Genomic DNA, 10,772 nt, shown 5'->3' with positions numbered 1-10,772 from the left:
CGTTGGCCGCCATATTATGTGGCCCGAGCCTAGCGCTCTACAAAGCGCAGGTCCGACCACATAATATTGAGTATTGTTGTCATCTCTGGTCTGGCGCACCCCAATATCAGCTCAAACAATTAGACCGCGTGCAACGCAGTCTTTTACCGCATTTATCACGGGAAGTGTTCGGAAGAGCTATTTGACCTGATTCCTGCCACATTCCACCTTCGCACGACTGTGAGAATATGTGCACCCATAAGCTGGTGCCTTTGGTAGCAAGTTCATAGAAACAAATTGTTTTTGATCTGTTTTAGTTTTCACAATCCACTCTACACATTGCGTGCTAGAAATATAATCTCTGCCGTTAATGATATCTACCCCGTAAGCTATGTTTCAGCAACATGTAAAGGGTCTGTAAACTTTGCAGGTACTCGCCAACGTACAGGTTCAAGACCCAGATCTAAACTGGCAGAAGCTTTTTGAGCGGATGGAGAACCTCCAAAAGGATAATAGTAGCGTCTATTCATACGTTGTATCCGCTACACCGATAGATTACGTTTACAACTCTTTGATAGCCAATGAGGGTGGTCACCAGAACTCTACTCAACAGAAATCAATATTCGAGAGGCTTTTCAGTCGATCGAACCCCAGAAAGAGTCCTTCTGAGCAAACTTTGACTAAGCTTTTACCACTCGAAACGAAATATTCTATAACGAAGCTCAAAGAGCTGCCGTGGTCCGTTATTTTTCATAGATAGTTTTAACACACTAATTATAAACTTAACTGCTCGGGTACTGCCAGTTTGAATTATCACATTGTATAGGCTTGGCTGTAAAATATTATAAACAGCTTTTTTCACTGTTATTTTAGTGGAATTTTAAGCAATACAAAAGGCATAATGACAGTATTAAACTTAGATAATTTATATATCTAGATAGAGTATCTTGCTGCTAGACTACCAATGATAACGGCCTTTAGATTTTATTATACGGTAATTAGAATACATAGTGTTGTATCTTGAGTAATGGCACGGCACCCATTGTTTGCAGTCCAATTCACTCACACTTGACCGGTTAATACGAGTATAATCTTATATATAAAATTCTCGTGTCATGGTGTTAATCTTTGAACTCCTCCGAAACGGCTTGACCGATTCTCATGAAATGTTGAGTGCATATTGGGTAGGCCTGAGAATCGGACAACATCTATTTTTCATCCCCCTAAATGTTAAGGGTGGTCCACACGAATTTTTTTTTTATTAATTTTTTCGACATTTTTTTTTTAATTTGTTTGATTCTGAGTCAGCATTAAAAATTACATACAACTTCAAATTTTCACCCATCTACGATCAACAGTTACTTGTGTGCAATAAGTTGTTTGAGACTGGCTTGAGTACGCCCACTTGGACGTAGTCCTAGTGGCCCCACTTTGCGACTACACCTGAACTATCTAGTTGGAGCCCAACAGAGACCAGTCCTTAATCTTAGCTTACAATAATATATTTAGTTTATTAAATTATTGATACATTACCGCATAATCATTATTCATCTAGATAAGACTGTGACAGCTATAGTAGAACGAAAAAAAAAACACCAAACGGTTAGCCTCTATTCTCAGCAACACAGCACACTAAAACTATGTCACTCTAAGTCGCGACTGTAAGACATAGCTGTTTACAAAATAAAACTGGCATGTTGTCATTTGTTGCCTAACAGTAAGACATTCTATCTAGACATATAAATTATTTAAGCCTTACATAAGAGAAGAGAAAGACAATGGGATTTTAATGTTTTTATTTTTAGTTTATGTTAAGATTGTGTATAAGCAAGAGTTGTTAGTGCATAATTAATAAATAATTACATAATGTAGATTGTGTGCTAATTTAATATTATTTTATATTAAAAAATGCAAATGCTTTGGAGGTTAGTGACAGCTAAAAGCAAATAAAAACAAAATACTTACATCCATAATCAAGCAAGGTAAGTAAACTAGTTCAATCTGGATTGAAGCGAATATGTTGTTCACACTTATAAAATTTTATGTTCATAACTGATATAAACTTATTTTGAGAGTTACAACTACAACAATTTGATCTTGAGAAGTGGAAAAATCTTCTAGGAAATCAAGTCATATTCAAATTTTAATAGCTGGCAACAATTTAAAAAACTTTGCTTGGACTAATCTGAATAATTGTTGTGACTCTTATTTATTGTTGCGTAAATACGTTTGTGATAGTTCACACAATGACTTATGGCCATTCCCAATATACTATCTACAGATAGAGATAAATTACTACCTTCTACTGTCAATAATTATATGTCAATAATCTGAAGCTGTCCCAGTATACCCAATTAGTCATTCTTATCCCCTCATATTGGGACATGTGAATTGCAATTTCCATACAAACTTCTATAGCTGGTAAGCTATATGTCATTCCATTGACAGACAGAGTGTACGGATAAGGTGAGTTACCTACGATAAGTTTATTGGGACAGAAAAGTCAACGATTGTTACAATTTTTATCTCAAGTAAGAGATAGACTGAATATTGGGAATGGCCGTTAGTGAACCATCAGTTTTTTATCCTATATCTAAAACTTTGAGATTTATATTATAAATACATTATAATAACTCATGGAAGGAATGTAATGTGATAATTACATTATAAATAAATTGTGAACAGGTAACCCATGAAGTGCTGTTCAAATTTTTATAACTAATTAAATTTAAAAATTAATTCATTTGAAAATATAGCTATGCAAAGTTTTGGCACAAATAATTGTATTGTTTAGTTATTTAGTAATATGCAAAAAAGGATGTGTGCTGGTGAGCTTGTTTTTTTTTCTATTAAATAGATGTATTATAACATATTTTGCCTCTTGTAATATTGATACACAGTATACATACATATCAACCTGTGATCTTGGCCAGATATTTTTTTTTAAATAATATTTTGAATGAATCTGTAAGATCAGTTTGAACTAATGCAAAGTAGTATGGGACCTGTGCAGTTCTGCATTAGAGCCTCTAGCATGTGCCATTATATTCTCTATCCTATTAGTAGTCTCCCGGACCATTGAGAATTCGGACAAGTCTGGAAGATCTAGAACAATATGAGCAGATAAACGTTTGTACACAGAGTTTGTATCTTTTTTATTTCTCCTAGTTTCCTCATATTTTAGCTGCTGTTTTAAGAATATTGACTGCTTCAGCATTTCTTGAATGTTTTGAAAACTTTGTGTGGCAGCATCCATTGATTTAACAGCGCTGAAATTATAACAGATTTAATATAATTAATAGTCAATTTTCTTCATGAAGAAAAAAAGAAACAAAACTGTCATACCTCAAAGCATATTCAACATCATAACATCTTCCCCGTAGTTCATGTTGCAGTTTGGTGACTTCAACTCTGCGCTCAACCATTGGTGGTAGCGCTTTACGGACATGTTCTTGTAGTCTATATAAAGCCAATGAGGGTTCATTGGCCACTATGTGCATATTTTCAGAGATACGTTCAGCCGCTAAAATCATATAATGTTAAAAAGTCAAGTGTAGCCTTCACTTGTCCAGAAGAACTGTTTAATGAATATTGAATACATAAAACCATAATTAATATTCAAAAAAGTTCAGTACTTTCATGACAAAAAGAAAGGCTCATTCACCTTTTTTAGCCTTCGCCTCTAAATCTGCGTCGCCTTGATATACAAATGCCATTATAAAGATTAAAGGTAATCGATAATATTTATTATTTACACAAGTGAAGAGGGGAAACGCATCTTTATTTACAATTCGCCTATAATAATTACTAATAAGTTGTTGACTTCATGACTTGATACACTCAGTTGTCACGAATGTCAATATAATTTTTACGTAAATTGTATAAAATATTATAGTAGGTAACTTCTATTCTCGATAAGAAATTATAATCACACTTAAATTTAAATCATTGGTAAAGAGACTATCAGCTCAAACTCTCAAACAAAAATATTAAAATACATTCAGTGAAGAACACGAAAGAATATTAGGTTTAATTTTTTTTTCATTTGGTACACTGTACAGTCTAGGGGTCTACACGTTAGGCTGGACACAAACGTTCGGATACTGGATCAGGAATTCAGATTCGGAATTCCATGAGACTACGAAAAAGCGCAAACGGCCGGTTTTATTTCGAAATTTTTTTACGATCAGTACGCATAGAGAAGCTTGTGAAAGCACACGCAAGTGTTAGTTTTCATAGACGACGAAGACACATTGTTTACGAGATTTGTTATTAGAGGTAATATCGCACTAACGCGCAAATTGTTGCAGACAAATTCAGACAATTGTCGTAATTTCATTTAGTCGGCTAATAGCAGCGAGCTAATTGGAACGTCTTCGTGGCGTTACAATAATAATCTAAAATGCCAACCTGTGTGTTAAGAAAATGTAAAAACTATGTTTGCAAGATATATAAGAGTGAAGGTATTTCATACCATACGAAAGTATATAAAAGAACGTCGTATTTGTATTTTATCACGATTTTATTTCTTATTTACAAATAAATCTCGAATTATTAACGTGGTGGTTCGAGCAAGATAGAGATTATGATGTCAACTGAAGCGCGACAAGGACAAATAGTATGTGTCATAGATTAATCTACCAGAAGTGGAATAGTAGGCAGAATACATAGCGTTCGTAACAGCTTGATTGCGGAACTTGAGTTTTCTTGTTAGTTAGTGAGCGTCTTTCTTAAATAATATTATGATGATTAGGTATAATAAGTTCTGGCTTTCAAAGTCTTATAATAAAAGTGGTATAGAATGAGATTAGTAATAGCAGGCTATTTGATATTTTATTAGTACTTAATCTTGGATGTTGTATGTAACGCACCAGGAGGTCTACTCTCAAAATCGACAACGACAAATTTGGAACAATACGATAATTCTCCGAATATATCGCAACTACCCTTTCTGCTGCGGGATGATCGAGGTAGTATATTTTAGGACAATTTAGGAAATGATGTAAAAAAGGCGTTGTTGCAATGAAATTTAATACTTTTTAATAACCAAGTGCGTATAGCTGAACTATAAAACTACAAAAACAAGTTTTAGGGTAGGTAGCGGACGTAGACAGTAAATGCTATCTGCTTGCGTAGGAGTTTTTTCAGTAACACTGCCCTTTTGGTATATCCCTTGCTAACTGCAGAAGAATCAATGGATCATTTTCTGTTTCTCCCATTATCTTATTGTAATAATTCCTCAACAAAAATACATTCATAAATAATATAATATACAAGAAATAATAATTGTAAACTTAAAACTTTTTGGGAGCCGTCGTTAATAAAATTGTAAAAATGGAACCCTTATAATTGTTAGTACATTTCGGTTTTGTTTTGATATATCTGTATGTTTTTTTTTTATGTACAAATAATTTAAGTCATCAATATGGCTATATATAATAATCATGTTATTGTGTTACGGATATTGCCATGGTGTATCTTCAAGAGCTCGTGCCGAATACACACGACGGTATTCCAACCGCCGCGCTCCAGATGTCAGTGTGTTTGATGGAGTTTACCGACGAGTTAGAGAGACTGGTTCAGTTTCAAGACGACGGTCTGACCTGGTTGGGTGTAAATGATGACGACGAACAAGAAAACGATATTACAACGATTTAGATCGGATCCAACTACAACAACGAATGTTGTTGCCCGAGATCTTGGATGCTCGCAGTGGAAAGTGTGTTTCACCGTCCATACAGCTGGTTTATACCCATACCATTACCTACACACCGCTACAAGGCATCGAAGAATCCTGTGAGGAGGTTGGATTTCTGCAGATTTATGCTGCATGCAGATTTAGAACACACAATTTTTTTCAAACACATTTTGTGGACTGATGAGTCCAAATTTGACAAATATGGTATTACAAATTACCACAATGCTCATTATTGGGCCGCAAAGGCAGACGGAAATCCAAAAAAGAAAAGAGCAAAGGGATCCCAGAGGCGATTCAGTTTGAATGGGGGGAATGGGTATAGTTTGTAACCATTAAATTGGCCCATACTTTCTTCCCGCAAATTCAAATGGAGAAACATATGAAAACTTTTTGACTGAAGAATTACCACAACTACTGCAGGACTTAACGGTGGAAATCACCAAAAATATGTGGTTCCATCCGCAACACCAAGGGTGTGGGGGCAAGAGATGCATAGCCTTTAAGGTGGGATTATGCTCTATTCTTGAAGGTCCCTAAGTCGTATCGATTCGGAAAAACAGCAGCCGGTAATTGATTCCACGAAGTGTCTGTGCAAGGCAAGAAATTTCTTGTAATACGTGTTGTTGTACAATACCAGATGATGCGGGTGCAATTTTGCATTTTGCCGTAATATCTGGTGGTAGTCCCTTCAAAACGAACACAATAATGCTTGCACATTACTGCTTTACGGCAGAAAAATGTGCTGCTGTGCTACTCACCTAGCTGGCATTCTGTGCAAAGAAGCTTCCCACTGCGGAAACGTAAAGTGTATAGTTATGATCCACAAAATAAAAACAGCCTTTCTGCAATTTTTTTTATTTATTCATGACATAGTAAGGGCTTTGTTTAGTCACAATAGTGTAGTCAATAGTTCGCTATTGTTTTCCTATAATAATCTATATCCCATATAATATTAGTATTTTAGTATATAAGAACAAAGTTAGAAACTTAGCTTATTTTTAAGTGCTTCATATTTATGTTTTTTTGAAATTTGTATAAGTTTTACCTTATTGTATGTTATAATTATAATTATTATTTTTTTGGATTGGAGGACAAACGAGCGTACGGGTCATAATATTTAGGATATAATTTTAGTTTGTGTGTTTTAAATTTACGTATATTTTTTTATTAGGTAACAAGTTTATATGTATTTGCTTACCTAAGTTGTGATAATAGCATAAAATTATTTATTGCATTGTTTAACTCTACATTTATTTAAGTGTTTCCATTTAATTGACGTATATGTTAATCATGGTTTACTTAAACTAGCGTTAGTTTGTAATTATTAATACATGTATGTTGTATGGGAACCAATACATAAATAAATAAAATATTATTTTGAATATTCGATTTTCTACATGTCTAATGTCTATGAATAAAGAATTCTACTCGTGCTCAATGCTCTTTGTATTTCCTGTGTGCACTGTGATTGATTTGATTGCGTGTACTTTTGGAGAATGTCAATTAATATAAAACCGGCGTTGGGCAAGATGAGGCTTAGTGGTGTATTTTTACTATATTTAGTGACTTTGTGTAATAGTAACAATGTAGATACTGTCTCCAGTGATATTAAATTAAAAAATGTAGACCGTATAATTGATTGCACATCACAACTGGTAAAGGTGACTGGAAAATTAACCTTAGAGAACACTGGAAATTCGCCGATAAAGAATTTCTTATTGGCCATAGAAAGTGCAGCAATTGATAACTTAGCTTTTGTTGGAGTTAAAGATAGCAACAACAAGGATCTTCGTTTAATCGATACAACTGTAAAAGGGTACAATTACGTCAAATTCTTGCGAGTTGAACTCAAAGACGCCATCAATGCGGGTTCATCGGCTGTTGTTGTAGCCGAGTTTGTTTATACTAAGGCACTCATACCGTATCCCACTGCTATCAGTCAACAGGAAGAACAACTTGTAAAATACAATGGTAATCTGTACTTCTTCTCACCATACTATGTTACATCTCAAAAGACTAATGTAATTTTGAATACAAAGAATGTTGAATCCTTTACTAAGGTAAAACCATTTAGCCAGGTCGAAGGTACACTAGTCTATGGTGCATATTCTAACATAGGTCCATTCACTGAGAAAGAATTATCTGTTCACTTTAAAAATAATTCACCATTCTTAACTGTAGTCCGAATTGAACGTCTCATTGAAGTATCACATTGGGGTAATATTGCTGTGGAAGAAAAAATTGAGATTGAACACACTGGAGCCAAACTTAAAGGACCATTTTCTCGCTATGACTATCAACAAGACCATCGCAGTGGCCCAGCCAGTGTACGCTCATATAAAACACTGCTGCCTGCGTCTGCTGCTGATGTCTACTACCGTGACACAAATGGAAATATCTCTACTTCAAACATGAAAGTGAAAAAGGACTCAGTGGAGTTGGACTTGAGACCACGCTACCCTCTCTTTGGTGGATGGAGGACACATTATACACTTGGCTATAATGTTCCTAGTTATGAGTACTTGTACCATTCTGGCAATGAATATTTGTTAAAAATGAGAGTTATCGATCACATATTTGATGATATGCAAGTAGATGAGCTAGTCACAAAAGTAATATTGCCTGAGGGTGTTCACAATATCAAAGTAAACTTCCCATTTGCTGTCACTAGGATTCCCGATAGTGTTCATTACACATACTTGGATACACAGGGCCGTCCTGTCATATCATTTAAGAAGAGGAATGTTGTTGAAAATCACATACAGGATTTCCAACTTCGATACACATTCCCAAATATCTTTATGTTCCGGGAACCGTTGTTAGTTGTTGGTTCTATTTATGCTTTATTCCTCCTTGTTATTGTCTATGTTAGATTAGATTTTTCTATTCACAAACCAGAACACCCACATAAAGATTAATATATTTTAGTGAAGTTTAATGTGAAATGATTGGATGTGTGTGTGTTCATGTAAATCAATTGCATAAAATTTTCAATAAATTATTAAGTTAAATAAATATATAAGAAAAATTCCATGTTTTATTAGATGCAACAACATCAACCACCCATCTCTCAAAAGTCCTTTTTAGTATAATTTGATTTAATTACTATTTTTTTTGTCAAACACTAATAAATATATTACCAATTTTATTAGAAATTCATTGCACATCCTTCAAATCAACATTTAAAACATCATTTAACAAATTATTTTAATTATAATCTATGTAAAGTGATGGAAAAATATTCAAACATCATGACTTACATGAATAAGTTAAAAATACATTGATTAATAAAAACCACTAGAGTCCTGTAGATGCATCTGTCTACACTCTACATCCAATAAATAAAAATAAATAAAGATATTATATAAGTATACAAATAATATAGAATATATTCTTATTTAACACATTCAGTGCCATTGACACGCCTAGCGTGTCCACACTAATTCTTATCTGCATGCCGCCAGCACGCCGGGCGTGCTCACCGTTTTTCATCTATATCTCAAAGATTAGACAATATTATTGTCCGAAAGACTCTGAGCATAAACTTTCTGCCGTAAGCTAAAGTATTCTGAAGTGGTTCCAGGATCTGATATTTTTTTAAGGTTCATCAAAAATAATCTATTATGTAATGCCGCGAACATACCAGGCGTGTTCATCTCCAGCAGTTCTCAATCTTTTATATTATTAGGTCAATTTACTACATTTATAATGCCAATAATAAAATATAGAATATTTTTTATAAGTTATCATTTATTTTATTCCTTGGCACTTAGGTTGAACAAAAAAGATAAAATAAATTGCATAAAATATTTACCTATAATGTACCCCTTTAGGTACCTAATTATAAACGCTTATCAGCTGTTGTGTAACTCGGATCTGTTTCCTTCTCTCTCTTTCACCAATATCTTTTCATTCATCGGAAGAAGACAAAACCCTGCCCAGGATCTATTCCAATGTTATAAAGCTGAAGAGTTTGTTTGTTTGGTTGAACGCGCTAATCTCAGGAATAACTGGGCCCATTTGAAAAAATCTGTCGGTGTTTGATAGCACATTTATTGAGGAAGGCTATAGGCTATTTTTTATCCCTAAAAAGTAAATGGTTCCCGTAAGACGTGGGTAAAACCGCGGGGCACTGCTAATATTAGATACGTTTGGCGATCGTTTATAAATAAAGTCCCTAGTAGGAATACCATTTACTTCAGTTGCTTGCCAATTATTTTTTTGGTAATAAAACAAACCCGAGTGTCATAAAAAGATTAGGTGAGCCGCACATTGGGACGTTACCATGCCTGCCGTAAGGTCTGTAACAGAGAGCGCAACAGGCGGCGTCCTATTCCCACGTTTTATTGCACCACGGGCAGCAAGTCTTTAACATTAGTATAGCTCCTTACATCAGTGTTCGAAGTGTTCGACATCGGATGTTTCCTACGATCTCTTCCTTTCACTGGATTTACGTTTATACTTACGAAGACCCCGGCTTGTGTTATTGGACCCTGTGATTGCTTTTGCAAAGACCCCGGCTAGTGTTATTGGACCTTGTGATTTCTCTTGCATAGACCCCCGCTTGTGTTATTGGACCTTGTGATTACTCTTGCAAAGACCCCGACTAGTGTTACTTTTGTGATTGTTTTTACGACGAGCTTTTTGTGAGGGTGGGCTATCTGCTTGCGTCGCATCATCATCATATTCCACTGTTTCTTGCACATATTTTGTTTTCCCTAAAAAATCATAAATAAGTAACCAAAGGTTGAAATTCACTGATCAAATTACGATAAATACTTACCTTGGAATCTACTAACTGCCATAATTTAACTTTCAAAAGCACAAACACTGCTAAAAACAAAATATCTCTTCAGTAACTCGAGAAAGACTGATCAATAAACACGGTTGAAGCCGAAATAACGCTTTCTTTGATTTTACCTCTTAACAGTGCCGGTGAACACGCCTAGCGTGCTACGTAATTCCATCCTGCAGTGCCGCGAGCACACCTAGCATGTTTGCGTTTTTTATAGGGCGGCATCGCTGGGAAGTATTAGAAAATCGTGGTGGCATTGAATGTGTTAAATGTAATATTTTGTTAAGTTTTAACCAACTT

General features: G+C 34.8%; 3 protein-coding genes across 3 annotated transcripts in view; 1 reads left to right on the top strand and 2 right to left on the bottom strand.

Moving 5' to 3' along the window:
* The window catches only part of LOC126976405 (zinc finger protein OZF-like), a 132,895-nt gene that overhangs the window by 54,029 nt on the left and 68,094 nt on the right, over positions 1-10,772 (bottom strand). The window lies entirely within an intron of this gene.
* LOC126976431 (BLOC-1-related complex subunit 8 homolog) lies at positions 1,761-4,051 on the bottom strand. Its single transcript, XM_050824761.1, has 3 exons — positions 3,644-4,051; positions 3,325-3,502; positions 1,761-3,248 (listed from the first exon to the last, which is right to left on the bottom strand). The coding sequence occupies exons 1-3, from the start codon at positions 3,693-3,695 to the stop codon at positions 2,963-2,965; spliced, it is 516 nt and encodes a 171-aa protein (XP_050680718.1). The 5' UTR covers positions 3,696-4,051; the 3' UTR covers positions 1,761-2,962.
* On the top strand, positions 7,141-8,705 carry LOC126976399 (dolichyl-diphosphooligosaccharide--protein glycosyltransferase subunit 1). The gene has a single exon (XM_050824710.1). The coding sequence runs from the start codon at positions 7,174-7,176 to the stop codon at positions 8,593-8,595; it is 1,422 nt and encodes a 473-aa protein (XP_050680667.1). The 5' UTR covers positions 7,141-7,173; the 3' UTR covers positions 8,596-8,705.

This window comes from Leptidea sinapis, chromosome 40 (genome assembly GCF_905404315.1).
Source record: "Leptidea sinapis chromosome 40, ilLepSina1.1, whole genome shotgun sequence".
In the NCBI taxonomy this organism is placed as follows: Eukaryota; Metazoa; Arthropoda; class Insecta; order Lepidoptera; family Pieridae; genus Leptidea; species Leptidea sinapis.
This window is presented reverse-complemented; position numbering and strand designations above follow the sequence as displayed.